Raw genomic sequence first — 16,926 nt, 5'->3', positions numbered from 1 at the left:
AAGTTTATGCTGCTTAACTGTCCTGCAGTGGATTGGAAGGGTGCAATAGAAGCTGTGAGAATTTGGCAACTATCAGATGCCAACCTCAGTGGGGAGAGTTGTGTGCCACTGTTGCCCATCAATTGTGCCTTGGAATGTTGTTACATAGCGAATAACATGGAGGTTCCTTACAGCCAGTGGTGAGCTGAAGTCACTCAGAGAGAATTCTTTACATTGAGAATTCTTGGCATTTATTTTGCTTGCAGAGGGTTTGTAGGACAGGAAGCCACGTGTTAATGAGGTGAGATTATGCAGTTAATAGGTTTTTTAATAAGCAATAAACCCGCTTAATAGGTAATTCACCACTGCCTAGCAAGAATGTCATCTTGGATCCTCGAGCTTACTTTAAGTATGCAGGAAGTCACTCCCAACCTCAAGATATGCCTTACTGAGCTTCTCTCACAATTCTACCACAGTTCTTGTCATAGCCCATGTCATTGGGACCACTCTAAGTGTCTGCCCAATGTTTCTATCTGTAAAGCCTGTTGTCTTTTAAGTTTAGTAAAATGTTTAACCTTGGTTATCCGATTATCAAAGATTATGTCAAAGAATTAAGAGAGTTCAACCAATTAACCTACAATATACATGGTGTGGGCTGATGCTGCCAATCTGATCTACCATTTCCCACCACCATTTGACCTCACCTGGTTCTCTCCCTCTGTTGTCAGGGTGATACATATTTCCCCTCCACAATTCCCACCTTAACCCCATCGCTCACTCGTCAACAAATCTATTTTGGGTTGGCCCTGCCTTTCGATCCTAATGCCTCTCTTTTCCACCAGAAAATGACTCTACTGTTTATTCATTGGCAATGCTGCAGCCACTGGAATTTTTGAACCAGAAGTTCAAATATTGAGAACTTAAAGTGGCCAAATGATTGTTAATTCCATGTTCTCTAAATTTGAATTGGGATTTATAATATTGCCATTACTTAGGGAACTTACTGTTTTCTTAATGGGCATCTAGGCATTAAAGGAAACAATGTGTGACTCTACACAACAGGTTCAGCCCTGCACAAGTAAAAATAGGAAATCTAAACTGCTTTAACTTTTCAATAAATCCTGTATCTCTACAAAATCCTCCAAGTTGTTTCAAACAGCAAATCAATTGACTTTCCTTGTGTGAGACCACAGAGGATTTACTGGCTATGCAGAATCTTGTTCAATATTTAAGAAGCAGCAGCTTTAAATATAGTTTTAATGAAATTTACTGTTGCTTGTCAGTCACTTCAACTCAATGATCAATCTGAGACTCATAATACTGAAAAAAAATCAAAAGTAGCAGTGTATGATCTTAGTAATGATAATGTTAGCATATAAAACAGCTTCATTAAATAATGATCGAAATATTTCATACAGATCTCAATTCCTAAAACATTAAACAAATAATTTATGCTTACACATCCTTTCATGACTTTAAGGCATCCTCAACTATTTTTGGAGTAGTCATCGATTGAACTATGGGCAATGCAGCAGACTGCACTGGACTGAATAACTGAGTGATCTGTTTTAGTGATATTGTTTGAGGGATTAACATCTGGCCAAGAGCTCTTCTTGAAACAGTGCCTTAGAATATTTTATGGACCTCAGACAGGACCTCAGTTTAACAACTCATCCTGAAGATGGCAATTGCAACAATGCACTCTGTCAATGCACGATTATAGACCTTTGAAGAGGAACATGAACTTGTAAATCTTTGAATTAGAAACGCAAGATGCTAAAAGTGAGCCATGACCAACATAGAGTCATAGAGTCTTCGAGTCATATAGCATGGGAACAGACTCTTTGGTCCAACTCATCCATGCCAAATAGGTTTCCTAAACTGAACTAGTCCCATTTTCCTATGTTTGGCCACCCTCTGCATGAAAACATGGCCGCTCGGGTCCCTTTTAAATCCTTTCCCTCTCACCTTGAACCTGTGCCCTCTAGTTTTGGGGAAACTACCCTGGGGAAAAGACCTTGATCTTTTGCCTTATCCATGCCCCTCATGATTTTATAAACCTCTATCAGGTTTTATAAGGCTCCTATCCCCAGGGATAAAGCCGCAGCCTATTCAGCCTCTCCCTACAACTCAAAGTTCCAGTCTTGGAAACATCCTTAGAAATATTTTCTTTGCACACTTTCCAGTTTAATAACATCCTTTCTATAGCAGGGCAACCAGAATTGTACACAGTAGTACAAATGTGGCCTTACTAATGTCTTGTATAGTTATAACATGATATCCAACTTCTGTGCTCAGTGCTCTGACAGATGAAGACAAGTGTGTCAAACGCTTTCTTCGCCACCCCAAGGTAACTATGTTACATGTACCCCAAGGTCGATTTGACTACATTTCCTAGGGCCCTAACTACCATGAACTGTTTAACTCCTGCCCAGGTTTATCTTACTAAAATGCAACACCTGACATTTATCTAATTTAAACTTCATTTGCTATTCCACACTGACCCAGTTGATCAAGACCCTATCACACTCTTAGATAACCTGCTTCACTGATGCTATATGACCAATTTTGGTGTCATCTGCAAACTTAGTAAACATGCCTCCTATATTCTCATCCAAATCATTTATATGAATGATGGACAACAGTGGACCCAGCACCGACCCTTGCAGCGCATCCTATTTTTGCAATTAGTTTGAGCAATCAAATAGATTCTGGTGTGTTGATGTATGGAGAATTCACTTCCACAATGATGAATAGATTACATTTGAATATGTGTCCACCTTTGATAGATTAATGGGATATTTTTAAATGGAATTTGGTTTTCTTTGTACATTGTGGCAAGAGGTTGCTGTTGAAGTGTTTCCACATGCAATGTCACCTTTCAGCATTCCCAGGTTGGGTTCAATATTCAAGGATGAATGCTCCCTCTATTCTAGCTCAATGATGCAATGTACTTTAACAACAGTAGTGTTTACATTTCCATAATTTCAGCAACATTCTTGTAGCTTATAAGTTTGTTTTTATTTGTTCACAGGACCTGGGTGTTGCTGGCTAGGCTAGCATTTATTGCCCATCTTTAATTATCCAAAGATCTGCAAATTAGGTGGATTCTCCATGCTAAGTTGCCCCACAATGTACAGGGATGTATAGGCTGGGTGGATTAGCCATGGTACATGTGGATCAGGCAGCATCCGAGGAGCAGGAAAATCGACATTTCGGGCAAAAGCCCTTCATCAGGTTTTTGCCCGAAACATCGATTTTCCTGGTCCTCGAATGCTGCCTGACCTGCTATGCTTTTCCAGCACCACACCCTCCAGCACCTGCAGTCCTCACTTTCGCCATGGTACGTGTGGGTTTATGGGGGTAGACTGGGTAGAATCCTCTTCAGAGGGTCAGTGCAGAAACAATGGGTCAAATGGCCTTTTTCTGTACTGTCAGGATCCTATAATTCTGTGATTTAATTGCCCAGTGGGCAGTGAAGACTCAATCAAGTTGTTGTGAATCTGGAGTCATGTGCAGGCCAGGCTAGGTCGAATGGCAGATTTTCTACCCTAAAGAACATTAGTGAACCAGATGGGCTTTTACAACAATCAATAGTACTTGCCATTAGGGTAGCCTTTCATTCCAAATTTTTATTATTTCACCATTTGCCATGGTGGTGTTTGAGCCCATGTACTCAGAAAAGTAGTCTAGTTTTCTGGATTACTAACCAGCAGCATTACAACTCTGACACCACTTCCCTTGAGTGAGATTGCTAATTTAGATTGACATTAATACCACTTCACAGCACTTTGGATTGAACAGATAGAAAAGATTCACCTATAATGTTGTCTAAACCTAGAATGTGTACCAGGTGGTTGATTGGTATCAAAACGGTATAGAAACAACCCAACTGGTCTATGCTAGTGTTCATTCTCTGCATGAGTCTCCTCCCAGCTGGTATTGCAAACATTATCAGAATAGATTGAATCAAGTTTTCTTTTTTGGACGTTAGGGAACTGTAAAAGCAAGAAGACTTACTTTCCATATAACACTATGTCAGGCAGCCAGATTGATTCAGATGGAACTCGAATGGTGTGGATGCCGCCATAATCATCTGGGTTCCAGCTCAGTTTGTAGTCATTCCACTCCTACAATAGGGAAGGTACTCACATTAATACATTAGATTAGATTACTAGATTACATTACAGTGTGGAAACAGGCCCTTCGGCCCAACAAGTCCATACCGACCCGCCGAAGCGCAACCCACCCATACCCGTACCCCTACATTTACCCCTTACCTAACACTACGGGCAATTTAGCATGGCCAATTCACCTGACCTGCACATCTTTGGACTATGGGAGGAAACCGGAGCACCTGGAAGAAACCCACGCAGACACGGAGAGAACGTGCAAACTCCACACAGTCAGTCACCTGAGGCGGGAATTGAACCCTGGTCTCCAGCGCTGTGAGGCAGCAGTGCTAACCACTGTGCCACCGTGCCGCCCACGGGTGGCATGATTGATTAATTACATGATTAATTATCTTTTAAATATACATAAAACCATATTCATTATGCCATTTGATAGACAAATATGCTGAAGTAATTCCACAGAATAACAATTGGAATTAACTGTGTCAGTGAATCATATCTAACTGCCTGTAAATCATCATGTTAACATGATATGCATGGAGGTTATGAAATGATCTTATTTGTTTTAATCAAACATTCGTAGCCATTAGTTGATTCTTTTCCAATAGCAGATATCTGCTATCTACCAGCAGGTAGAGCAGAGTTGTTCACTTTTCTTTAATAAAAATAATCATTTTAAGTTCGAAGGGAAGTTTGAGGGATAGTTCAGCACAATCCACACAATATGATAAGATATAAATCAGCCCATGCTATCTTTTTTGTACAGCATTTTACTCTGCTGGGTTTTGGAATTGCATAACATCTTTCCATGAGCAATTTAAATATAATTGTTTACCTTTAATTGCTTTGATGAGCTGTGATACCATAAAATAGTGTAGAAAGCTATTATAAATGGATATTTTGACCACAGAGTTATCCTTGATTTTGGGTTTATGATTTCAAATATATTAGGAATACCTGCAAAACAAAGGTCAACTATTTCCCTGTGAGAATGGGGAAAGCTATAGGAATATTAATTCCATTAAATCTACTGGTCTTTTAATCACCATGGAGGCATTTCACTTGAGATTTGGATCCTGTAATAGCTTTGATTGCAATGAATTCCTTTCATTGAATGGCATTAATTATAAGCTTTGCTAACTTCCATGGCCAACTAGCCTGCAAGCACAGATGAGGAGGCACACAATGAAATAAATCCACCAAAGACTACAAAGAAATGGCTGAGTGCAAGGATTATTATTGTACAATTGCAGTGTAACAGAAGTTCTTAATTCTGCACACTAACAATAGGAATGAACTGTGTCAGTGAATCATACCTAATTCCTCATTAGTTACCATGTTAACACAATGCTCATGAAAGCCAGGAAATGATCTTCTTACCTGTTTTAACCAAACATTCGTGGCCATCAGTTGATTCTTTTCATCCTGTAACAAAAGACACACTGGTGGATGTAGCACAAAATCAGTCACTACTTTTAGAAGGTAAAGTATTACTTGAGCAAAAGATTTAAAGTTGTGTCTTACCTGGTAGAGGTATGAATACATTTTAGACAATATTTTCTTAAACAATGGACACAACAGTTAAGATGGTGAGCAAATTGTGTGAATTTCTTCGTATCAACTCCAGCAATCAATTACCTGATTAGAATGTGGACAATCACAGCTAGCCATTTGCAGTTCTCAAGTCCCTTTGTTAAAGATGAACTGTCAACAGAATAAGAATTGGGGAGGCAATAGCATAGTGTTAAAGTCACTGGACTGGTAATGCCAAGGGCCATGCAAATGTTCTGAAAACATGGGTTCTGATGACAAAATTTGAAATAAATGTAAAGAAACAGAAATTAAAAGCCAATCTAACAGGGACTAAGTAATCTTTGCTGATTGTTGTAAAAGTCCATTTGTTTCATTAATGTCCATCAGGGAAAGAAATCTGCTGTCCTTAACTGATTTGACTTACATGTGACTCCAGACCCAGAATAGTGTGATGGATCCTTAATTAGGCTCTGAAATGGCCGAGAGAATCAATCAATCCAAGGGGATGAGGGCTGGCAACATGTGCTGGCCTTGTCAATGATGCCCACGACTCATACAAGAATAAAGAGAAAAAGAAATACGACTCACCAGCTGACTCATCATTCCACTCTACCTTGGGTCATGAAGACACTGAGATTCAATGGCCTGAATTTTTGCTTCTGACTACAGAGTCAAGATATATCCTGACTTTGCAAACGTGAGCAAGCAAGACATAGCCCAGGAGGAGGGACTTTTTGTTCCAGGATGCAGGGGTCTTTGAGAGGTGAACTCGATTACACTGGAATGAAAGTAGTGGCTGCCAGGTGGAGAGGCACACTGCAGAGAAAACTTACTGGAATGCTCTGGCGCTGTGTTGAAGCTGAATAAGGAAGAAAAGCAAAAACATTCCTCTAGCCCTCATTCCTTACATGTCCACACACTCCCCAGGTGCCTTCCATGTCAAATCATACCCTCTATGTCAACTTATGCCATTCTGTCATCCCACAATGGACTTTTATGTTCCTCCATGTCAACCTATGCCTCCCAGCCATCTAGCTTATTCCTTCATGTTCTCCATCTCAACCTTTACTCTTTTGCCTTCCCCCTGGCTCTTCACATGCTGTAACTGTCCCAGACCCATGGCTCACAATTAACCCTATACCATCTTAGTGGTAACTCATGCCTACACATGCCATTGCCTTTATTTTTACACCCACCATGTCAACTCAACTATTTTTCACCATGAACTCATGGAGAGATAACACAAAGTTTGATTAAAGTATTGAAAGTGCATTGCAAACTTCTCTCTATTGACTAAATACTCTCATTAATAAACAATTGACTTGGAGGTGCCGATGTTGGATACCAGGTTATAGTCCAACAGGTTTATTTGGAAGCACCATAGTTATTTTACACTCTTTCAACTGAGTTATGCCTGAAAACAAAAACATTTCATTCAAGTGCACAGTCATTAAAATAGTAAACATTGAAACATCTATAACTCCTTATAGCTATGAAACAAATTTTGTAAGGTAGACACTGAACTGTGATAATTATATCAGTCATGCAACTTGAATCCAATAATGGACATTGACCGACCATCAATGTATCCCAGAGCATGCTGTATGGGAAGTTAACAGATATGCTTCCTCTTCTCTATGTCTCTGCTGATTAAGCAGGGTCCAATTTGCCTCTGCTCAAAATGCCTGGGACAACTGTCAGGAACCATGCAGGGCAGTTATGAATGGATAGCTCTTGCCCAAATGTGTGGCTGGGTTTTAAAGATAGAGCTGGCACCAGGAAACCTGGGAGGTCCCGGTAGTGGTCAATATCTCCACCCATGACAAGTAGAAGGATACCAAAAAGCATATCTGATGATTATTCTTATCAAATACTAGCTACTAATGCCATCTATTAGAGGGGACAATTCTTCCATTGTTTTCCCAGTGATAAGGAAATGCTAACTGAAGGATTTGGCTCTGATTTTTTTTATTTGTTAATGGGATGTGGGCATTACAGATTTGATGAGCATTGAGCGTCCAACCCCAAGGTGCTTATGAGAAGGTCATGGTGAGCTGTCTTCTTGAACCGCTGAAGTCCATGTATTGTAGGTACGCCTACAATTTGGTTAAGGAGGGAGTTCCAGGATTTTGATTTAGCTTCAGAAAACAATTTACTAACCAGCAGGAGTCGAAGTATGCAAACTGTCAAAAACGGAGCCCGTGGACCCATGAGAGCTGTTTATAACTTCAGGGCTTAACACTGACATGCAATGGCCACTTGGTGGATATCCTCAGTGTTGCCATCTCAGCTCATTCCAAAATACAACACTGTAAGTTACCAAACTAACTAGATGCCTGTTCCAGGACATAGTAGTTGGACTATTGCTTGGGCAAGAGGAGTGTTTGATGTAACATGCTGTGAGGTGTCAGGCAGCACAATGCCATGGTATCCTAGATGTTCACACTAAAAGACTCTATCAGAGGAGGAAAGGCCACACAGTCACAATGCATCCTCAAGACATTGCCTTAAAGAGAGCTAAGAACTTAAGGCATTACAACTGCTTAGAAAGAGTAACCCCAGCAGAAAAGAAAGACAAGGGTAATGGGGAATATGTCACTAAAAGCATACACCTGGATGGTGGCACTATGTCTCCAGTCTCAGCCTTGTTTCCAGTATCATTTCAGAAATACATTGCAGTAATTACATTACATGGCATTAGCTTATTCTGATTTCAGGGCCCAATACTCATGTGGTCTTCTATTGATGGCCCTTAAACAGATTAGTAAAGAGAATTAGGGAAACTCACACCAGAAATTAAATCTTGTTTGGTGCATGCATCCAGATGAAAAGGGCAGCAAGTATGTAAAAGGGAGTTTACTTGTCTTTGTATTCCACTGCACATCTGGAAGCCTCTTCCAAATATTATTTGTGCCCTCTGGACACCCAGGACCATGTTGGGTTGCCCTATCATTGTCTTATATATAGTTTTAGACTCTGAGCTTTTCAGAAGGCTGGCTTTCTGCCCTGAAGTGTAACCACCATCCTTTGCTGCAATGTCTATGTCATTCTTGGACCGCTGCTTTCTGACAACTATTGGTGATCCTGAGAGAATAAGAGTCCTTGTCTAAGTGCCACAGCATGGTGGCATGGTGGTCAGCACTGCTGCCTTACAGCGCCAGGGATCTGGGTTCAATTCCCACTTTGGGTGACTGTCTGTGTGGAGTTTGCACATTCTCTCAGTGTCTATGTGGTTTCCTCCAGGTGCTTCAGTTTCCTCCCACAATTCAAAGATGTGCAGGTCAGGTGAATTGGTCATGCCAAATTGCCCATAATGTTCAGGAATGTGTAGGTTAGGTGCATTAGTCAGACGTAAATGTAGGCTAGGTGGGTTACTCTTCGGAGGATCGGTGTGGACTTATTGGGCCGAAGGGTCTGTTTCTATGCTGTAGGGATTCTAATGAATCATTCAAGTGAAATGCCAACATCATCCTTTAAAATGACTAGACTTTGACATATAATTAAACATGAATAGGTCCTGTTTTCAGTACCAGAACCCAGAGGTTCTGGGTTTAAGATGCACCATAGAACTTACTGCATATGTTTGTGCATTAAATATCAAATCCTTCCAACATGCACAATTTGCAGGTATTAGGGGCAGAAGACATTCCTGGTCAGCCACATGATGGAAAGAACATTAGAGACTCCCCCATCACTATCTAAAGCTTGCATGTGAGAAAAAACATGTTTCCACAGCAATCCAGCTTCCCTCCACCAGCATTTTTTTTTATCTGTGGGTCTGTTTCTCTATGCATGTTGTCTATATGTGGTCAACCAGAAAATTGCAAATAACAGATTCATCCATAATCTAACCTCGATACACTTGTATCATGGACGTGTCGTTTCCCTAGATTGCAAAATTGAACCTCATGTGTATGTTCTGTATTACATGGTCCTCTGGAACTATGATGATTTTTACCTTTTATTTTACTATCCATAGTCTTTCAAACATTGTGAGAAAATTACATTGATAAAGCCATGCATTAATCAACAGTTTGCTGTTACAAATTCAGAATTATTGCAACTTATCACTCATACATGACCTGGAGCAAAGTTTTCTCACTAAAGTCAATGTAATGCAAACATTCGTTTAAAAATAGTCTTTGGAGTTTCAGTTAAAATCAGAAAATGTCATTTCTCTGAAAATGCCACTTCATAGACTGACTTACCACATCCACCAGTTGGGAGATTTCCAGTCCAAACTTTACTTTTATTGTATCGCTGATGTTTCTAACTGGTCTCACCCATTTCTGGTATCCTCGAAACAAGGTTTTTAGCAGGGTGTCCTCTATCTCTGCCAACAATTTAATTGTTCTGACAGCTGGAATACAGAATGTTAAAGAAAGAATTAAGTGTCAAACTAATAAATTGAATAACATCATTGAATAAATGAGACATTCACCAAAAAGGAATAGACATTTACACAATGAAACCACACATACATGAAGATCTGATAAAAATGCAACTGCAAGATTGCTAGGTCTCGGTACCCTTTATCCTGACCATTAGATTTCTGGGAACAGAGTGGGGTAGAACAAAAATGCTCCAGTCGAATAGCATCAAGCATATTATTGAGACAAAGGTGTGCGTAGTAACCATTTTCAATGCTCTCTATCTCTCTTCCAAGGATGACCCTGTAGATATTCAGTCTTTTGCCTGACACTTTCAAAACAAAATTAACTTCCATAACATGTTTCTAGTTGTAATCATTGGAAAAATAAAGATTTATGTCATGTTGTCTGAGCTGTGGAGATTCACAGTAAATTGTTTTGAATGATCAAAGCAAAGAGTCATAGAGATATACGGCACAGAAACAGACTTGTCGATGCCAACTAGTTATCCTAAATAAATCTAGTCCCATTTGCCAACATTTGGCCCATATCCTTCTAAACCCTTCCTATTTATATACTCATCCAGATGCCTCTTGAATGTTGTGTTTGTACCAGCCTTCACTACTTTCTCTGGCAGCTCCGTTCACACACACACCACACTCTGCAAGAACAAGTTGCCCCTTAGGTCCCTTTTAAATCTTTGCCCTCTCATGTTAAACCTTTGTTCGGTAGTTTTGAACTCTGCCACCCTGGGGAAAAGACCTTTTCTATTTACCCAAAGATGCCCCTTATAATTTTATAAATCTGTATAAGGTCATCCCTCAGCCTTCGAAGCACCAGAGAAAACAACCCCAGCATATTCAGCCTCTCCTTGTAGTTCAATCCCTCCAAGCCTGGCAACATTTTTGTAAATCTTTACTGAACCAACTCAAATTTCACAATATCCTTCCGATGGCAGGCAGACCAGGGTGAATTTCAGTGTTTGTGGTATTTGATTCTTCTACTATTAGTTCCAAAAATAACTTTGCCTTTCATTCTCACTTAAGTGTCAATATTACTATTTCTCAAAATTTCTTCTTAACAATTTGTGTGAGAAATAATGACAACATCTGAAATGTTACCTTAAAGTGTAAAAGATTCAGATTAAGATTCTAGTAAATTGAAAGTGCAGAACAATTTGACTTTTAATTCATTTAAAGTGTATTTTAAAATATGGATAATGGTTGGGACAAAATACAACTATTGAAGATTAGGACAGCATCTATAACAACATAAATAATTTTATCAAGCTTTATTCCAATATGGTAAGGCTCCTTGTTGACATTTAGATGTGGTAAAATTACCCCTTAGAACTGAAATAAGGTTATTATCATGTTAGTCAAAACTGAAGCTATTTCTCATTAAACTAAATGTCACACAAGGGAAGTATTCTTTGAAACCATTACCATATTTAATCCTCCTTTCCCACTTGTATCCTAGAATCCTCAAATTTTTTCGTAAACCTTGCATTATCAGAATTCCTCAGCTCTGCCATCCCTCAGCTCAATGGCCAAGATAACCTTTCTCACTCTCCATTCTATCACCAATTTTGAGGTAATCTACAAGCTTACTAACCATACCTCCTATATTCTCATCCAAATCATTTAAATAAATGACAAACAAGAGTGACTCAGTGCTAATCTTTGCAGCACACTGCTGGTCACAGGCCTCCAAGTCTGCAAAACAACCCTCCACAACCATCCTCTGTCTTATACCGTCAAGTCAGCTTTGTATCCAATTGGCTAAGTCTCCCTGGATCCCTTGAGTTCTAGCCTTATTAATCAGTCTATGATGCAGTATTTTGTCGAAGGCCTTGCTACCATCCATGTAGACAACATCAGCTGTACTGCCCACATCTATCTTCTTGGTTAACTCTTCAAAACACTTAATGAAATTTGTGATTTCATAGGCACAAAGCTGACTATCCCTAATCACTCCTCACCTTTCCAAATTCATGTAGATTTAGTCTCTCAGGATCCCCTCACACAAATTACCCACCACGAAGTTAAGCTCACCGGTCCGTAGTTCCCTAAATTTTCCTTGCAGCCTTTCTGGATTGATGGCATAACATTAGCCACCCTCCAGTTTACTGGCATCACATCCAGGGCTGACAAGTCAATTATCTCTGCTTGAGGCCCTGCAAATTTCTCCCTAGCTTCCCCAGTGTCCTGGGAATACACTTGATCAGCTCTTGGGGAGTTAGGTGCCATTATGCATCTTAAGAGCTCCAGTACCTTCTCTTTTGTAATGTACACTCCTTTCAAGATATCACGTCTTATTTCCCTGAGTTCCCTAGCTTCCATGTCTTTCTCCGTGGTAAATACTGATGAGAAATATTGTTTAGAATCTGATCCATCTCCTATGGCTCCACACTTAGACAACCTCGTTGATCTTTAAAGGACTTAATTCACTCCCTAGTTACTGTTTTGCTCTTTGTAGAATCTCTGTATTCTCCTTTACCCTATTTGCCAAAGCTATCTCATGTCCCCTCTTCGTCCCTCTTAAGTAATCCTACACTCCCTTATACTCCTCTGGGGATTCACTTGATCCCAGCTGTCCATACCTGATATATGCCTACTTCTTTTTCTTGACAAAGCTCAATATATCTCGTCTTCCAGAATTCCCTACTCCTGCTAGGCTTGCCTTTCACACTAACAGGAACTTGCCAGCCCTGAACTATTGTTATCTCACTTTGAAGACCTCCCATTTGCTAGATATCCCTTTACCTGAAAACAGCCTCCCGAGTCAATTTTTGAAACTTCCTATCTAATTCAAAATTGGCCTTGCCACAATTTAGAACTTTAACTTGATTGATTGAGATTTTTTACCTTGAACACACTTAACAAATTCCTCCCCTTCCAAGCCCTTAACACTATGACAAGCCCGTCTAAGTTTGAAAAATTAAAATCCCCTTTTATTACAATCCTATTATTCTTACAGTTATCTGCTAACTATCTACATACTTCCTCCTCAGTTTCTCACTGACCATCAAAGTGATCACCCCTTCTTATTTCTCAGTTCCACCCAAAAAGCCTCACGATGATCCCTCAGAAATACCCTTGCTGAGTAGCGTTGTGATATTTTCACGAATCAAAAATGCCACTGCCCCTCCTCTCTTGCCTCCTCTTCTATCCTTCCTGTAGCATATGTACCCTGGAATATTGAACAGCTAGTCCTGTCCCTCCCTCAGCTGTGTTTCTGTAATAGCTTTGATCTCCCAGTACTATGTTCCCATTCATGCCCTGAGTTCATCTGTTTTACTTGTCAGTCCTCTTGCATTAAAATAAATGCAGTTTAATTAATCAGTCTTCCCTCATTTCCTGCTGTCCCTTTGCCTGCCTTGTCTGTTAAACTTGTTGTCTTTGAGTTCTGTACTAGCTTCAACCTTCTGCTTTGTCTCACTCCTGCTTAGGGTCCTTGCCAGGCTGGTTTAAAGCCTCCTGAGTAGCTCTAGCAAATCTCCTGCCAGGATATTGCTCCACTTCGAGTTCATGTGCAAACCGTCCTTCTTTTAAAGGTCACCTATGCACCAGGAGAGATCCCAATGATCCAAAAATCTGAATCCTTGCCCCTTGCACCAGCTCCTCAGCCACATATTCATCTGCCCTATCCTCCTATTCCTACTCTCACAAGTACATCGCAGCAGAAGTAATTGAGAGATTGCTACCCTTGAGGGTCCTGTTTTTGAACCTCCTGCCTAACTCCCTTTATTCACTCTGCAGAACCTCATCCCTTTTTACACCTATGTTTTTGGTACCAATGTGTACGACAATCTCTGGCTGTTCACGGTTCCCTTTGAGAATTTACTACAACTGCTTTGAGATGTCCTTGACCCTGGCATCAGGGAGCAAACACACCAATCCGCAATCTCGCTCATGTCTGCTGCAATGACTGCCAGTACCGCTGATGGCCCTCTTCTTTAAAGACCGCAATATCCCCTCCCACATGGTTGATGAAGCCCTTCAACGCATCTCATCCACTTCCTGCACTCCCCGCCCTCAAACCCCATCTCTCTAACCTCTGCAAGGACAGAACCCATCCCCCCCTCCCTCCCCCCCCCCACCCCTCCCCCACCCCGGTCCTCACCTTCTGCCCCACCAACTTCCGCATACACCGTATCATCCTTCGCCATTTCGGCCACCTATAAACGAACCCCACCACCAGAGATATATTTCCCTCCCCACCCCTCACCCCATCCGCTTTCCGTAAAGACCGTTCCCTCCACAAGTCCCATGTCAGGTCCATGGCCTGTCCCCTTCCGTAAAGACCATTCCCTCCACAAGTCCCATGTCAGGTCCATGGCCTGTCCCCTCCTGGCACCTTCCCCTGCCATTACAGGAATTACAAAATCTGCGCCTACACCTCCCCCTCACCTCCGTCCAAGGCCCCAAAAGAACCTTCCACATCCATCAGAGTTTTACCTGCACTTCCACACGTCATTTACTGTATCCGTTGCTCCCGATGGAGCCTCCTCTACACTGGGGAGACAGGACGCATATTTGCAGAGCATTTCAGAGAATATCTCTGAGTCACCTGCACCATCCAACCCACCGCTGAACACTTCAACTCCCCCTTCCACTCTGCCAAGGACATGCAGGTCCTGGGCCACCTCCATCGCAACTCTTTAGCCACCCGACGCGTGGAGGAAGAACGCCTCATCTTCCACCTCGGGACCCCCCAACCACACGGCATTAATGTGGATTTCACCAGTTTCCTCATTTGCTCTCCCCCCACCTTATCCCAGTTCCAACTTTCCAACTCGGCTCCGCCCTCATGACCTGCCCTACCTGCTGAGCTCCCCTCTCACCTATTCGCTCCACCCTCCTCTCTGACCTTTCACCTTTACCCCTACCTCCATCCACCTACCACACTCTCAGCTACCTTCCCCCAGCCACCTTCCTCCCATTTATCTCTCGGCTCACTGCTTCATTTCTGATAAAGGGCTTTTACCTGAAACATTGATTCTCCTGCTTCTTGGATGCTGCCTGACCTGCTGTGCTTTTCCAGCACTACACTCTCTGCTCCTCAGGTGTGTCCAACTGCCAACCAATTCATGCAGTCTGAGAGGAGCTGCAACTGGACATACATCCTGCAAACATAGTCGCCAGGATGACTTGATTGCTCCCTGCTCTCCAATGTCTGACAAGAGGAGCATACCACTCCACTCACTGCCATCTCTGCTCTTTAACAATTAGTGGACTTCAGAAGAAAAATAAAGTTTTATCTTCTTGCTGGTCACCCTCCTTAACAAAGCTCAGTATTCACCGAAGCCCACAGTTAGACCTACCAGCAGCACTCCGACCACAGCCGCTCTCAAAAATGGCCGCTCCAGTACAACCTGCCTCCTTTTTATTCGCTGATCGGGTGGTCGCTAGTAAAACTAACTTGTGAATAGAAAGATTAGTCTCTGTCCTCTGATTCTAGTAGGTGAAGTAATTCATTGGAATTATCCAGTGAATAGCTAAACTATGTGAATCAGAAAAGCAATAAACAGTATTGGATGAGGGCATTTTTCAATTTTATGTGGGCACTTTGATGTCACATTTGATGGTGTAGGGGTAATGTTACTGGACTAGTAATATGGAGATCCAGGCGTTACTCTTGATGCATGGGGCCCAATCTAACTAAGGCAGCTGGTGGAATTTAAATTCACTTAATAAATCTGGAAGTTAACGCTAGTTTCGGTAATGGTGACCAGGACAACAATTATCAAATATCCAACTGGCTCACAATTGTCCATTATGAAATTCAACTTCTTTGCCCAGTCTGGTCTACTTGTGACTCCAAACCTGTGGGAATGTCCTAAACTCTTCATTGTTCTCTAAGATGACCCAGCAAGCCATTAACTTCCATTATGGATGGGCAATTAATTCTGGTCTTGCCAATGATGCAGCATTCCTTGAAAGAGTAAATAAAAAGAATAATATCATTGGCAGACACCAAAAAACTAGCGGTAAAAAAAGCCACCCAATATCTGTGGAATCATCAACTCAGCAAAAAAAAGGCACAGCATGTAAATGGAATATTTGGCCAAAGTGGGCAATTACTTTATGTCTCACAGTCGTTCTGCTAGAATATCTTTAAGACACAAGCTCATGATCGCATCATTGCATTATAGAATGTGACATGAAGATATAAAGGTCTCTTAGCTTGGATCACTTGAAGTATAGTTTACTGTTAGCCCAGACACTTATGTGTCTGTGGAACATAATATTTGCACACAGTAGTTAGATACAATAAACATCTGTTGGTTTCATCAATACCATTACATCCATACCAAGTTTCTTAACTTATAGGCGATAACATAAGATTTGCCATACCACGTAAAACATTCTGTTCAGGGCAACCTTACACCACGAGCCAGTAAGCCTCTGTACAAAATATGTCTCTTCCATTCACCTCCACTAAACCATCAGCATTTTCAGAAAAGGAGTGAAAATTTGGGGGAATAGAATGGATGAAATGTGGGCCAGCACCAGTGCTCTCCATTCCAGCTACTCTACAATATTGGCACTGATTTGCACTTCTGTATTCTGAATCTCTGATTACTAGAGTGAATAATAGAAAATGATGGGCTGAATCACACAGAATTGAAATATCCCAGCCCTTATTTTTAATCCATGCCACATTTATCGATTTATCTGACAATTGAAGTCAAGATAGGACAGTTCTGTTGAAATTTATTTTCTCATCAGTAAGGCTCATATGTTATTTGGGAGTACTAGCAATAGGGTGACATGGTCTCATGGACTGGATATCAATGGCTTTTTAAAACTTGGGCCAAATAATGAGTTGTTCGCATTGATTGATCGATTCCAAATCAGTGCAACAGTCAACTTACCTCATTAGAGTTAAAAATCACACATGAAGAT

At 41.2% G+C, this 16,926-nt stretch overlaps 1 protein-coding gene across 1 annotated transcript in view; it reads right to left on the bottom strand.

The window, feature by feature from the left end:
• The window catches only part of LOC122562489 (neuronal acetylcholine receptor subunit beta-3-like), a 47,262-nt gene that overhangs the window by 15,804 nt on the left and 14,532 nt on the right, over window positions 1–16,926 (bottom strand). Inside the window, exons 2-4 of the mRNA XM_043715327.2 lie at window positions 9,854–10,005; window positions 5,493–5,537; window positions 4,000–4,109 (exon numbers count right to left, since the gene is read on the bottom strand). Of these exons, the coding sequence (XP_043571262.2) occupies window positions 4,000–4,109; window positions 5,493–5,537; window positions 9,854–10,005 (307 nt within the window). The remainder of the gene's footprint in view (window positions 1–3,999; window positions 4,110–5,492; window positions 5,538–9,853; window positions 10,006–16,926) is intronic.

Source organism: Chiloscyllium plagiosum, unplaced genomic scaffold (genome assembly GCF_037043375.1).
Source record: "Chiloscyllium plagiosum isolate Xiang-an unplaced genomic scaffold, Cpla_swu_hap1 HiC_scaffold_2, whole genome shotgun sequence".
Classification (NCBI taxonomy): domain Eukaryota; kingdom Metazoa; phylum Chordata; class Chondrichthyes; order Orectolobiformes; family Hemiscylliidae; genus Chiloscyllium; species Chiloscyllium plagiosum.
Note: the sequence above shows the minus strand (reverse complement) of the source record. Positions and strands in the feature narration are given on the sequence as shown.